At 31.2% G+C, this 16,530-nt stretch overlaps 1 protein-coding gene across 1 annotated transcript; it reads right to left on the minus strand.

Moving 5' to 3' along the window:
* Window positions 1–1,103: 1,103 nt before the first annotated feature.
* On the minus strand, window positions 1,104–5,537 carry LOC114262890 (uncharacterized). Its single transcript, XM_082919522.1, has 3 exons — window positions 4,522–5,537; window positions 3,019–3,196; window positions 1,104–2,009 (listed from the first exon to the last, which is right to left on the minus strand). Exons 1-3 carry the CDS (start codon window positions 5,284–5,286, stop codon window positions 1,495–1,497), a joined length of 1,458 nt encoding a protein of 485 aa, XP_082775648.1. The 5' UTR covers window positions 5,287–5,537; the 3' UTR covers window positions 1,104–1,494.
* Between the last annotated feature and the right edge of the window lie 10,993 nt (window positions 5,538–16,530).

Here is a 16,530-nt window from a genome sequence, read left to right on the forward strand (position 1 = left end):
AAGGCACCTAATTGCCTATAAAAGCAGACCCTCATTCCAGCAGTTTGACACATACAGAAAAAATAATTCTCTTCTCGTTTTTGCTCTTTGCATGCCTTGTTCTTCATACTAGTTCTTAGGAAAAATATCTGAGAGTATAGAACACAGGTTTTGTTCGCCGTACAGATTGTTTAGAGTGCTATTACAATCTGTGTAGATCATTGTATCCTAGGAGATAGACGCCATTTATCCGTAAGCACCAAAGCAGGGCAAATCTGTCTTAAAGATAGAGTGTCATACGCTCGACTTAATCTATTTTTGTACTTGTTCATTTCAGTAAAATAAATTCTGTAAGTAATTTATTTTTATTTGTTTAATTTGTTTCAAGTTATTTATTTTACACAGAAGATTGCTCCAACATGAAGTACTCCATCTCACGTAATTATTCAATAGTCTCGAAGCACTATGTGATAATATCTACGTAGCGATCCAAACAAATCCGTAGCAAAAGATTTTGAACCGTGCTGGAGACCCCCAGCTCCAAGGACCCCCACCACCACCCCCACACACGTGGGGGTTTGCCATTGGATCAAAAATATATATATATAAACCAATCACACCCCACTGGGGGCCCTGGTGGTCACCCCCAGTGGGGGTCTAAGCCAATTTCCAAAGATTTTATGAGTAGAACATACTAATTTACCTTTGTTTGGTAGTTAGGAGGCAAAGTACGACCCATTTATGCTATGTTGAATAATTGATTTGGTTAGAAATTTATCTCGAAAAGAAAAATGTGAACAAAAAATATAAATGAAATATAAGTTTTATATTTTTTTTTTCATTTCCCTCGCATTTTCCTTTTTTCTTTTGTAAATCCGTATGAAAATTCATGATCAAAACAATGCTACATAGGACTCTAGAACTATCTAATAATTTTCCCTCACACAAACAAATATTAAATTAGTTGTGTTTGGATTTTAAATTTGAAAAGAAATTTATGTTAAAAAAATAAAAAAGAAAAATGGTGAATGAAATATATAATTAATCTAATTTTAATTCACATTTTCCTATCATTTTCTTTTTCGTCCACAAATTATCATCTAAATTCATGATTCAAACAACAATTTCAAGGGAAGGGATGTATTGAAATTTTCATGTCTCATTAAGCAAAGGGTGCATACATATTCCCTCATACATATACATGATACCATGCTACTATCAACTAACTCAATCCTCCTAGAATCATCTTGCTTTACTGACTAGCGTATTCCCCACAGTACACAAGTCAGACTATGATCCATTGATCCTCCGATTAAAATTCAAAAACAAAAAACAAAAATCATTTGCTCTATTGCAACTGAACGTCAAGGGATCAAATCACAGAAATAGTCTCTTTGCATGCAGGTAAGATTACGCACATTCACCCCTTCTCAGATCTTACAGTAATGAAAGTCTCGTGCAGTGCGACTGCCCTTTGTGATGGGAAACTATGAAGTCTCTCCAAGAAAGTCCAGTTCATAAGCAAAGAAGTTCTTCTGATAATTCCTCCACCAACAATCCAAAGATGGCAATCTCAATTTCCATTGCAGTCCCTCGCACCTGCTCTTGATCATTTCTTTTCCACCCATCAATCTCTCTTCCGAAATCCAATTCTACCATCATATCAATGGTGTTTGGTTCCACCTCTTTCCATGAATCCAACCTCTCACAAACCCTTTTCACCACCACTTCACCATCCTCAATTTCACTCCCCTCTCTCTTCTCCTCGGCAATGAGGTCCAATACCAGCCTCTTCATGTCTGCTGAAACCTTACTGAGATTGAGGCCTGATTTGCAAAGCACTTCTCTGACAAACCAATCAACATCCTTTTCGCTCCACAACAGTAGCAAATCACCATCTTCACATTCCTCTTCTTCCTCTAGGTCTTCATCTTCTTGTTCTTCTAACATTCTCTTCTCGAGTTCAATAGGATCCAACTCTGCAAGTTTCTCGAATCTTTGAAGCTTGTGCAATAGTTGTCGCTGAGCCCCTGGTTCCAATATCAACAAAATCAGATTGAGTTAACAGGTGTGCAAGATGGTTACAAAGTGCAGACCATGAGAAAGAAGAATACAAGCAATACCTTTAAAATGAATGTTTAAGCCAAGAACATCAAGTATGACAGTTACGACAACCGATAATATTACCCTAACAACAATGCTAAGAATCCAAAAAAATATTTAAAAAAGTAACCAAAATTTTAAATATGTGAATCAGATTAATTCTAAATGTAACTTATAAAAGACGGAGCAACATTTCCTGAACACATAAAAGTATCAATAATTAGTGCCACTTTTTTAGGGTTCTTAGCCTAAATAAAGCCTAATCATGGTGGAAATTTTTTCCCCAAAATAAATGTAACCCTTTTCTAGATAAGCAAGTACAAGGCATACAGAAGATCTGGGTAATGGATAATGTTGTGGTTCCTTCATTTTCAAAACTCATAAGAGAATTGTAGGTCATTGGGCTCATTAAATCTTATGGGTTCCACTAAATTTAAACTGCTGACAAGATTGATACACCAAACCATCAACAAATCAAGATCTGAAAGCCCACAAAACACAACAGTTTCAAATAATTTAGGTCTATGATTGCAAATAGTTTCGACAAACTGAAATATCACTGTTGAGATAGCAACACAACCACAATATAAAAATGTGGGTCACACATGAAGTTAAATGAACCATCTTAGCAACCTCTGTTTTTTTTCATGGACAAAAAATGAGGTCCCCATTATCATAAATTAATGTACTAGTTTTAACAATTTCATTTTTATAACCACACGTACTAGTGTACGTCGGATCTTTTTGATGGAAGACCACATGTAAAAATTCATCTTCTAAAATCAGTATAAGCAAATTGTTCACAACCCTTCAATCTAAGCTAACAATCATAATGTCTAATGCAAATATACCCAACAATTTGAAAAGGGCTGCACAACAAAATAAGGAATGGTGGAACAAATTCGAAGCTTTAAATTTCTGTAAATAGTTACCTACTTTGTACAATTGCATAGCTGCATTCAACATCATAACTGTCCTCATCTTCATCCTCATATTCATGTCCATCGTCCTCATCGTCTTCAAATGGAGGGTCCAATACTGATACTGGGCTGCATTGTTCCCTCTCTTCTTCCTCTTCTATTTCTTGTATGCTCTTTACTTCACAATTCTTCTCCTATTAATTTCCATCATAATCATAATAAGGACAATGTAATAACAATAGTTGGATTATAATTAATGATAAAACATGAAATTATGGTGTTTTAGATCATGGCCTATTTAGTGCACCTTAAGGATCTGCATATAGTTTTTTTTTTTTTTTTTTTTTTTTGAAAATTTGTACCAAAATGTTAGCAGTTTCTACCTTTAGCTTATAAAGGCAGTTTAACTTAAATAATCTAAAATTGGTTAATTATTAAGCAGGGAAAAAGATGGGCATGTTTGGTACTTCTTATTCTAAGCTAAAAACTTTTTTCCCATCTTTTAAATAATCAAATTATTTCTGCTTAATAATTTATATCAAATAATTTGACACATACTCTTGAAATAAATAAAAAAAAATATTGCAAGCAATTCACATAAGTTACGCCGATGTGATTTTAATTTTTGTTTTTATTATCAATTGCACGAACCATGAAAAGTGTTGACTGTTGACCTTGTGCACTAATTTTTTACTTTTTAAAAAATATATATATATAGTTTAATACAGTGATTATGGTTAAAGAGTGTCGGATTATAAATAATGGGTCCAACTAAAAGAACAAAAATGGATTTTGTCCTTTTCAGAAAATAATTTTCTAGACAGGGACCATAAACAAAAGATTTTCGTGGCAGAGGCGTAATCAAAAAAGTACAATTACCAAACAAGCAGAGCATGAGAGGGATGGTAAATGCGAAATGACACAAATAACCCTCTGCATCAGCTTCGAATTCATCACATACCCAAAAACAGTTTAGGGACAATTTTATCATTTAAGGACGACATTCCGGCCAATGAACCCAGAGCGAGTTCGTCTCGCCGACAATTCAAACACGTCTGACTCAATCAACTGAGTCACGACTCACTCGCATTTTCACACTGAGTTGGCACAAGAAATTTAGCATTTTCACAACGATTTGCATAATTTTGAATAAAACCCAGTTGAATTTTAAGTCATACATATCTTATATTTTTATTTCTTGCGTTATTTCAATTTTTATAATTTTAATTATTAATTTTAAATTTTATGTCCATTTAATCTAATTAATAACACTAATTAAGATTTTTAAAGAAAAATAATCATTAAAATAATCAAAATTAACTCATTTAATTGAACAAATTTACAACCTTATAAAAATATAATACATATCATTTATATGTGTATTTAAAAAAATTTAATAATTATAATTAATTAAATTAAATTGAGATAATTGCGAGCTAACTGAAATTATAAAATTGAGGCAATTAAAATTAGGAGGACAACGAACACAAGCCAAAATATAGGCCCATATATATATTACCTGTTTGTTGGGGTGGATCGGAGATGTCGCCGGCGACGAGAAATTAGGGGTTCGGTGACCGGAAGAGGGGCTTTTTTGGAGGGAAAATCGAAAAGGACTTAAAGGGCTTGAACAAAAGTGCTTCTCACAAAAGGAAAAATCTCCATTTTCAATGGGTTGAGCTACAGATTCAATGTGTTCCGAGTCCTCAGACCTGAAACTACTACAGGTCTCCAAATCCAGAGACTTCTCTTCGTTGCTCTCTGACCAAACAGCACTCTCACGCCTACTATTACTACTACAAGAACAAACTAAACCCATCTCAAAAACGCTTTTCTCAACATTTTCCTGCAGTTTCTCGCTCTTTCCTGCTGATTTTCTCGCAATTTCACGATTCCGGGACTTGTTCTTACCACTCAGTCTCTTCAGAATCGACGCAAACAACCCAAACCCAACATTTCTAATCTGGGTTTTGGGTTTGGATGAATGTTTGTGAATTCTCATTGCAGCCTCGAGAAGCATAGCACTGGTTCTAGGAGGAACATGAAGACGAACAGCGTTTGGGCTTTTACAGGGGCTCTTCTTCACCGGCGAGTCATGGAAAGAGAAAAGGCACGATTGTTTGCAGAGACTAGTACCACGCTTTGAAATCGAGCTTTCAACAATGGGTTTGCGTTTCATGGGTCTCTTGATCAGCTGAGACCGCCTATCGGCAATGTAGTCCTTGAGAAGAAAGGGTTCTTGATCTTCCTTCAATAGCTCATGTAAATGCTTACGAGACATCATGAAATTTTTTTCAATGGGGTTTTGTTAGAGACAACTTTTTGAAGTTGGGTTCAAATGGGGATTGATTGAAGGTGGGAATAGCTGGGAACAGAGCTATGGAGAGAGAGAGAATGAAGAGACTTCCCGATTCAAATCTGGGTTTCACAATATCGAGGTATGGTGGTGATAAAGGAATTATTATATAAACTACTATGAAAGCTGGTGTCGTTTGGGATATTGGTTTAGTTTTTAGTTTTTTAATTTTTTTAATTATTTTAGGTTTGGTTTGGTATCTACTATATAATCCATCTTTTTATCTTTTTATCTTTTTTTCATCACATCACCTCTCTACTTTTCTGCACATCTTTTCGTAAAAAGACAAAAAGTGCACTTTTTTAGGACACCCCAAACCAATCCTTAATTTGAGATTAAAAAGTTTGGTTTGAAAAAAAAAATTAATTTTTTAAATTTTTTTTAAAAGAAAGAATGTAATGATTATGATTGAATATGATGTTTTATCTTATTAAGGGTTGGTTTGGGATGTCCTAAAAAAGTGTACTTTTTGACTTATTGGTGGGTTTGGGTTGGGTTTGGGTTGGGTTTGATGTGATGTGTTAGAGAGGTGATGTGATTTAAATAAGATGATGTGATTTAAATAAGATAGTGACTTTTTGACTTTTTGGCTTATTTAGTACATGCCAAACTAGCCCTAAATTAAAAAATTTATTTTATTTTTTTATAACTATTTTGACCAAAAATACCACAAAAACCTCTTCCCAAATATAGGCATAATATATATTACATATATTTAGAGAGAGAGAGAGAGAGGGAGAGAGAGAGAGAGAGAGAGATGGCTGCAAGTTTAGGTGTGAGACTGCAGTTAGGAGGGGATATTGTCTGGAGTTTGGAGAAAGCAAGATGTTTTTCCCTCTATATGGGTATATAGAAAGGTAGCTATATGTATAGGTATTCTATGGCCTCTTTTGAGAAATAAAAAAAAAAAATGTTAAGTTTATTTGGGGTATATTATTATTAATTTTGAATAAAAAAATATATTATTATTAATTATTATTTTTTTTATATTTTTCATAATAAGTCAATTAAAAAAAAGCTCCTTTCTAAAATAGGCTTATTGGTTTCATTTGGCTATTTCAATTGAGATTAAGGGTTGGTTTGGGGTGTCTTAAAAAGTGTATTTTTTGTCTTTTTATGAAAAGATGTGCAAAAAAGTAGAGAGGTGATGTGATGAAAAAAAGATAAAAAGATAAATTATATAGTTTATGACAAACCAGCCCTAAAAAAATATAAAAGATTAAATATATTAAATAAATTAATAAGACGAATATCATGTACAAATCATAATTGTTTCACATTTTTTCTTATAAAAGTTAAAAAGTAAAAAAAAATTATCATAAACTTTTTATTCCAAATTAAAAAATAATAAGAAAAATGTTTGAAACCACTAATTTAAGAGCACTAGGAGAGCACTAATTGGTGGGTTCCATTTATTGATGCGATGTTTTGGTCTTAAGTTTTTTTTTTCTTTTTTTTTTTTTTTTTGAATTTTCACATCATTAGTGCTCCCAAATTAGTGGGATAAATCATTGTTGAAATAATAATGCTTTAGACCACTAATTAGAGTTACCACTAATGATGTAGCAGTGGGTCCCACCCACTGCCACAGTGTGTGCTGTGTCCTTTTTTTTTTTTCATTTTTCACCTCACTAGTGGTGGATTTAGAGCTCATTAGTTAGAGCTCTAAATCATTACTGATTAAAAAAATCTGAACTTTAAAAAGCAAATTAAAACAAGAAAAAATATTGGGACCTCTAATTTTTGAACTCTAGATAGCTCTAATTTGTGATGAGCCCCATGTAATGAGCTCTATGTAATGTGATGTTTTAATCTTAATTTTCTTTTTGTTAAAAAAAATTTCACATCACTAGAGTTGGGTTTAGAACTCCGAGTCTGGATCCTCTGCCACATTTTTTACGACCGTCCCTACAGTGCCCCAAAATGACGTCGTTTTGGGACAAAATTTCAAAAAAAAAAAAAAAAGAAACACACAGAATCAGAAATCAAAGAAGAAGAAGAGCCAAGCGCATAAGGAGAGAGAGAGGAGAAAAAAAACCCCTTCAAACGAACAGAGCCCATGTTATTTCTCTTTCGCCGGCGAACTCCCATTGCTGTTCCGCCACCGTCGCAGCCCTCGTTTTTCGCCCGCCCACTACCTCCGCCAACGGCCTTGTTTGTTCGTCTATTGAAACAGATTTGGACTAGCCGGAGTTGGGATTCACACAATCAGGGAGGAGAGAACACGAAAGCACAATGAATCCATTTAGATAGTGGATCTTTTCCATTTTGAACTATTTTTAGAATCCCTCAATTTCCTTCATAGAGTTCTGTAAATTTGTTTTTTATTTTTTGAACAAACAAAGTGGGTTTGCCTGAAGTTGTTTTCAAGCCTTTGATCTATGGGTTCTAATATGGGAATTACATTAAACCAAACAAACCCTTCTAGAGATTGATCTTAAAACTAGCTTTCTCATTCTGGTTTTGGCTTCTGGGTACCTTATGTTTCTCTGCAAATCAATAGAAATGAAAGGAAGAAGAACAGAGGATGCACTTAGGTTTCTAACTTTTTTTTCTTGTTTTGGGCTTCAAGAAGAAGAACACCTCTTTAGGTTTCTAACTTTTTTCTTGTTTTGGGTTTGAAGAGGTGTTCTCTCTCTCTCTCTCTCTCTCTCTCTCTCTCTTCCTATGTGCTTGGCTCTTCTTCCCCTTTCTCTTCTTCGATTTCTGATGCTGTGTTGTTTTTTTTTTTGAAATTTTGCCCCAAAACGACATCATTTTGGGGCACCGTAGGAACAGCTGCAAGCAAAGACGGTAAAGGATCCGGACTCTTAGAACCCCAACTCTAAAGTTGTCTATCATTTCTGTTAAAACAATTTCGGCATTGATTCAGTGCTCTAAAATGGTAGCACTAATGCCAGCACTAATGAGTTGGCAGTGCAAGAAAAAAAAAATAAACAAACAAACAAAGGCCAAACTATCATATCAATGGTAGAGTCCACATGATGCCACGTCATTAATGGTATATTAGTGGTGTTGAACTAGTGGTCTGAAATATTTTTCAAACAATTTTTGTGGAGAGAGAGAGTAATGGACAAGGGGCACAGTGATGGTCTATGACAAAAACTATAGTACCAAAGCTATTTTATTGTTAGAAGTAAATAGGCTGGGCTACCTCCAATAGGATCGCAGATTGGAAGATACAGTTGAGCCTATGGAGATTCACCACGGGTTCTGTTTTAATAATTCAAATCGTTCAATATATAGAACTCGTCGAGTAGGGCTGCAAACGAACCAAGCCGAGCCTCGCTTTACTGAGCTCGAGCTCGGCTCGTTTACTTATCGAGCTCGCTTATTGAGCTCGAGCTCAGCTTGATAAGAAACTGGGCTTGAGCTTGGCTCGATTCGTTAACATTAATGAAGCACGAGCTCGACTCGGCTCGATAATTTTTTTTAATATTATTTATATTATTATTTATATATTAAATAATATATTTATTATAAAATTTAAATAAAGGTAAACGAACCGAGCTTAATGAGTCAAGCTTATGCAAGTTCGAGCTTGGACGATTACTAAACGAGCCTAATAGTCGAGCTCGGCTCTGCTCGTTTAGTAAACAAGCCAAGCCGAACCAAGCTGACCCGAGCTTGTTTATGAATAGCTCAGTTCATTTGCAGCCCTATCGAATACTATATGACTGTAAAAAATCACATTGATCGAATATCAATAGTTATCTCATCGAATCAGATTTCTGTCAATTGTTTATTTTTTCACCATTTATTTTTTTTATACAAAACTGATTTGATCACATAACTATCGATATCCGTTCAACGTGATGTTTCATAAATATATAATACTCGACAAGTTTTACTTATTAAACAATCCAGATTATCGAAACGAGATCCGTAATGAGTCTTTACGGACCCAACAGTCTCCACGCTGGAGGGAAGCCAGCTCCATTTTAAATTACTTGCGAGGGCAAGGCAAAGCATGCTGCCACTGGGTCTATCATCAACCTCATTTTCATAGTTTGGGTAAATTACACTCACCTCTACCGAAATTTTTTTAAATTTTGACAAAAAAACAATAAAGGGTAAATTATTCATAAGTTATAATAATTAAATTTAATTTTTATCAAATTCTAATAAAATCATCGTTAGAAATGATTTTTTGTGATATTTTTTATATTTCGTTAAAAATTAATAATTAGTGACTTTTTTCATCACAATTTTTATAAATTGTTATTAAAATTTACAATTAATGACCTTTTTTATGACAAAATTTTCAAACTATGGCTGAAATTTAAAAATTAGTGATTTTTTTGTGATAATTTTTTTAAACTATAGCTGAAAATTAACAATTAGTGACGTTTTTTAATAGTGTTTGACGAAAAATGTCATTAATTATTATAGAATTTATTAGACAATAAGTCCACCTTTAGTACCTACACATTAGGGGTGTTCGCGGTTCGGTTTGCGGACCGGTTTGGACCCGCCTGCATGTATGCGGTTTGAAAAAAATTCAACCTGCAACCGCCTGCAGTGCGGGTTACAGTTTGTGCAGATAGGGTCTGCGGATACGCGAGTAGTTGCGGGCGGTTTGCGGATTAGACTTTTTTTAATTTCCATATTCAATATAATATAAGATTGATTTCAATTTTAAAAGTAATTAACGGATTCAATTTTCCCTCCATGAAGAAGTAGATTTAATTTCCTACAATGTTCACAGAGCAAACAAAAACAAACAAAAACAAAAACATTCAAAAACAATTTTCTCAAAAAATATTCTCTACAACTTTTCTTTTTGTATAATGAAATTATCTAGGATAATGAAATCAACGGTCCAACTTTTTAAAATAAAATAAAAAAATCTAAATGCGTGCGGGTTATTGTGGGTCCTGCTCGCAGCTGGCAATTATGCCATTTTCTAAACCGTATCTGTCCGCATTATGTCTGCAAAATCGCCTATTTATATACGGGTCGGCTCGGGTTGGGTGGTTCAGATAACTCTATACTCAGCCCTACTACACTTAAGTTTCTCATATAATAAATTTTATAATTTTGACATAATTACTTTAAAATAATGTTCGATTTACTAAATGAAATGTAATGAAATAATTATTGCATCAAAATATTCATTCTCATATTTGATTGACTAAGACAATAACAAAAAATATATTACAGATGAAATTATTATTCAACATTGTAAAAGAATGATCATTCTACAAGAAAACTTAAGGAATGATTATTTCATTTCATTCCATCTCATTGCAGTGAATCAAATCTAAATACACTTAAAAAATATAATATTTGTAAAAAAAAACATAAAAAAATACAAAAAATACACAAAAAAATTAAAATTCAATACATTTTCATATTTTTTATATTCGATGATTTTTTTAAAAAAAAATTTACAAATTTTATACTTTTTAAGTAAATTAAGATTTAGTGGATTTAAAGAATAAATTAAAAAAAATTGATTAAAATATTTTTAAAAATTATTAAAAATATAAAATACAAATTAAAATTTTAAAAACCGATTTTTTGAAATTTAAAATCAAACGGGGTTGTTATTAAGCCTGTGATTGGTGTTAGAGTTTTTCATACGGTAGTACTATATGCACTAATTAATATACACATCAGTGTATCAAGTGGTGTTATGTCATTATTACTGATCCCACCTATTATACAAATTACAAATATTCAAAACCTCTAAAATTATATCACATCATCTGTTAATATACTAATTAGTATATTAATTAATACATATAATATTATTCTTTTTCATACGGTTCACAACTGTCCTAGCATCAATTACTACTTTAATGTTTGTTAGTTAGCTGCTATTATGTGAATAGTAGTGTTACATATACTAATTAGTGTACCAACATTAATTATGACATTATTATAGACTCTACTCATTATATAAATTACAAATATCAAAAACTTCTTAAATTATGTCACATCATTAATTGGTATATTAATTAATGGGGAAATTACAAACACCCCCTCGAGATTTGATAAAAATACAGATTCCCCCTGAAGTTTGAGAAATTACAAATTGCCTCCTAAGAGTCAAATTTTCATAACAAATTAGAAAAAATTAGGGGAATCTGTATGAAAATAAAAACCTCAGAGGGTAATTTGTTATGGAAATATAAACCCTAGGGGGCGGGATGTAATTTCTCAAACCTCAGGAAGAAATCTGTATTTTCACCAAACCAAGTGTTTGTAATTTGCCCTTAATTAATACACTAATTAATACATATAGCATTATTCTTATGTTAAGCCCATCCCCTAATGCCTAAAGTTCAGCATCAATGCTATGCTCATCAACTTTAGGCATTGATCTAATTATGGGGACGGTGATACTATATATATCAATTAATATATTAATTAGTGTATTAATATATGTTATAATATTATCACTGACCTCACTCATTTTGCAAATTACAAATATCAAAAATCTCTAAAATCATGCCACATTATCTACTAATTGATCTAATTATGGGAACGACGATACTATATATGCAAATTAATGTATTAATTAATTAGTGTATTAACATATTTTATGACATTATCACTGACCCCACTCATTATCCAAATTACAAATATAAAAAATCTCTAAAATCATGTCACATTATCTACTAGTATATTAATTGATACATAAATTGATGTATAAAACATTATTTTTATGGAAACGTGATTTCATTAAAGTTATTATTATTATCATTATTATTATTATTTTGTAGAAATTCATAATGAGATTTACCACCTATATAATATGGGCTTCACATACCTTCGTACACTTTTATATATTTCTTTATATCTTTTATATATTTTAATATATTTTTTACCCATTAAATATTTTTTTTCACAAAAAATATATATATCCATTTTTTATGATAATTACGGTGTCGGATTAATAGAGCCTATACCTATTTCATAGATAATATACGGGGAGGCCCACATAGGTAGATTGGACCGTATAATCAATTTAATGAATAGAGAGAAATTCAATCCTGATATACGGAATTTCGGGGCATTCGAGCCCCGAAACGTCGGGCCCTCAATCACTGCGCAAAAAATGATAGGTTAATTTTTTTTCCTTTTTTCCAAAATTTGATGTAATGTATATATATCATTTACTTTTATATTTTCTATTAGAATTTGACACTAACAATGGACTTTGAGTATTTAGTTTAAGAGCAATGTACTATTGTTTTATCAACAATGCTAGAGGGTCACAATTTTTGTGGCCATAATGGTTCAAAACTGTCAAAACGACGTCGTTTTGAGTGCAAAACATGTCAAAACGACGTCGTTTTGGCAATTTTGAGCCATTGTGACCACAAAAATTATGACTCTCAAACATTTTCCTTGTTTTTATAGTTGCAAGACTTTACTAATTAAAATTAAAAAAAAAAACAAATATTACAGCTATTATCCGAACTTTACTACCAAATCATCCCAACTTAATAAACACTTTCTCCGTCTTAAAATATTAAATTTTTTTAAATTTAATTTTTTTAGTAGTATAGTTATTACACTTTAAAAATATTAACTTCTCAAAATTACTCTTTGGCAGTACAATCATTACACTTCAAAAATATTAATATTAATTAATTTAAAATATTGAAAAAATAATAAACTCATGCTATTTTAGTACTTAATTTTTGAAAATAAACTAATATTTTGAGATAATAAAAAATAAAATAATTGACTAATATTTTAAAATAGAAGACTAAATAAATAAAAGCAACTTGAACAACGTTGCACAAATAAATGTTTTTAAAAAAATATTTGTAATTTTATAAAAATTTTAAGATTTTAATTATTAATATTTATAAAATTTATTACTTATCTAATATTTTTGTTAACGGAATTTTTTTTAAGATCTCTGATATTATGATTTTATAAGATAAATGACATATAATATTTTCATAATAGTTAAGGTCCCTCAACATTTTTACAGAAAAAATTTGACTCGGAGAAATTTCAATTTTCACTGAGAAATTTCTCTGTAATCATACCACGGAAATTTCAAAATTTCTCTGAATTGAGGCCGAAACTTCTCTATGTCGGGTGAAATATCTTTGACTCAGACAAAATCTTACTTGATTAAATTTTCTCTATGTAAATGTTGAGGGGATCTTAATTAATAAAAAAAATATATTTTTTTAGACCGCTCCTACTACACAAAGTTAGGGAAAGATGTTTCACTAACTTCTTTTTTTTTTTTTAACTTACACTAAATTAATATTTTCACAATAATTTATGGACTTCCCAAACTATACACATCTCTTCCCTCGAAGCGTTGACGCTTTCGTAATATATCGCACGGAAATATATTTTTTTTAAAAAAAATATTTATTTTGAAAAGTAAATTAAAAGTTAATTTTTTAATTTTTTTTTAAATATATAAAAAATTAAAAATATGATATAATTAAAAAAATCAAAAAATTAACTTTTTAACCGTGTTACCAAAATAAGCCAAAGACGCAAACGAGTTTTACAGAACTTGACGCGATCTTTTACGGTCTCCTCGGCTGTTGATTTCTATTAATGAACTTTTTTTTTTTGTTTGTGTTTTTGTTTTTTTTTTTCAATATACTGTAGATTTATAAATATTAAAAATTACATTAATTAGATATTTAATTATTAAAAAATTCTAAAAATAGCAACAATTATATAAGGAACTCAACTTAAATTAGACATGTAATTATAAATTTTAAAAATAAAAAAGAATAAAAATCAATGCACAATTGCAACCTTTCAACAAATTGAACAAATAAAAAAAATCTAAATATATAGAAGGAAAAACAAAACCACAACAGGGAATTATTATTGACTTATTATTTTTTACATTGTTTGCTTACAATAGAAGTGGACCTCACACTATATAAGTGGTGTAAAATGATGTAAAAAATAATGTGTCGCCAATATTATTGATAATCAAATCTCCACTTTAGTGAGATGTAAGAATTCTTTGCCAACAAAACTATTCCATTAGTCCCTTCTCTCTTTTATATGAGTTGTGTTACAGGCCTCGAATATTGAGGCGCAAATTTACCTCGAATTTGTTTAATCAGTTGTCCGGTCGATTGTCTGGCCGGTCGTCCGACAAAGAGGCAGACAGCCGTAGTCGACAAAGTGACAACTACGGTAGACAAGAGCTTCACTTGGTCGTCCGGCCCGTCGTCTGGCCCGTCGACCGATGACCACAAATTCGCGCCATTCGCGCCTGAAACTCTCGAGACCTGAAGCATTAACCCTTTTACATATGCTAGCATATTACCGTGCCAGACACGGGTATAACGAATAATTAAAAATTGGTTTTTAAATTAAAATAATAATATAAAATTTGTATTAAAAATAATTTATAATCAATTCGTAAATTTTATTCATTTTTATCAAAAGAATGTTTTTATTTTGATATCATTAATTGTATGTTATAAGTTTTTTAAAAAATTACAAGTCATTATTTAATTGGTAAAAATTAAAAAAAAATTAAAAATATTATATTTATGATAAAATATAAATACATTTCATTTTGTAAATTTTGTAATTTTAATTTAGCGTATGATAGTAGTAAATTACATTTGTTTATATACTTGTTTTTTTTTTTTTTTTTTTTTTTTTTTTGCAAACTCAAAATTGTAAATTGTCTTATGTCATAACTCTCGCGTGAAAATAGATTAGGATTGATTTGTGGCATTTGACTAAACATTATAAATGAGCTAGAAGCTAGTCAACTCAATATTTATGTCAATGTAATATTTACCTAATCATTAAAAATTCTCTTGATCATGAAAAAATTGGCCTCATCGGTTCGTGACCGGTATGAGTTAGTTTGGGAATTACAATAATAGATAAAATATTAAAAATGAGCCTAACAAAATCTAATTCAAGTCAATTTTTTTCAACAATTCTTGGTTTAAATCTATAATAAGACATATTTTTAAAAAATAATCTTCATGTGTTACAGTTGTTTATTATAAAATATATATATATATATATATATATATTTGTAAATATTAAGAGAATTGCATTTGAACAAATTTTAACATAAAATTTTTACTTTAATACCTACACATTTTTTAACTCTATCACGAATCTTTGAGATAGCAACTAAAACAAATTTCAATCATTATTATATAGAGAGACATATGTGATAAGAGTTTGTAATACACAACTTCAAAAAGTAATATTAATTAAAAAAAAATTAAAAATAAAGAAATTTGAAAAAGTGTTGTACCCAACTTTATGTAGTCGTTTGGCAAGTTGGATTGGGGTCGCTTGGGGCTAAAATAGTCACAAAAAAGACAAATTAAGTTTTTTAACCACAGGCTAAAAGTTATCACATTCAAATCATAATCATTTTTTTTTTCTCTCACAAAAGTCAAAAAAACTAGAATATCCATTCCAAACGAAACTTTTTATCCTCAAACTAAAATAACCAAAAAATCAACAAGCCAACCCATTCCCTGATTTAGGTAGGAATTTGAAAAGATTAAAAAAAAATGTGAAATGTGAATGAAATATAATTATATTTTACGTAATTTCATATATATTTTTATTTTTCCTTTTAAAATCCCAACCCAAAACATGAATCAAACACATCATCAAATTTGAAAGGAGTTTTGAATCTTTTATTGTATTGATATGCACCATCTAAAAAAAAGTATAAAACCCTATCTTGAGCTATTGGGGGTTTAAGAAAAGGGCCTGGTTTCTCTCTAGTCCGATATAGGACTGAAGGGTACTGTTGGGCCCGTGTGGGCCCACCATGGGTCTCGTTTCGATAATCTGAACCGTTTAATGTGTAGAACATGCCGAGTACTATATGTTTGCAAAAGATCATGATGATCGGATATCGATAGCTCTCTCATCGGATTAGTTTTCTGTCAACCATTTATTTTTTCACCGTCCATTTTTTTTTATACAAAACTGATTTGATGACGTAACTATCGATATCCGATCAATATGATTTTTTAAAACCTTATAGCACCCGACGAGTTCTACACATTGAACGGTTCTGATTATCAAAACAGGACTCATGGTGGGTCCTCAGGACCCAACAACACCCTTCAATTCGACCTGGGACTAGAGGGAAACCAGTGCCTTAAGAAAACACAATTACCCGTCTAATGTATTAAAAAAGGGAACAAAATTATAGGGATTACGGGTCAA

Source organism: Camellia sinensis, chromosome 3 (genome assembly GCF_055761805.1).
Source record: "Camellia sinensis isolate YWXY chromosome 3, ASM5576180v1, whole genome shotgun sequence".
Classification (NCBI taxonomy): domain Eukaryota; kingdom Viridiplantae; phylum Streptophyta; class Magnoliopsida; order Ericales; family Theaceae; genus Camellia; species Camellia sinensis.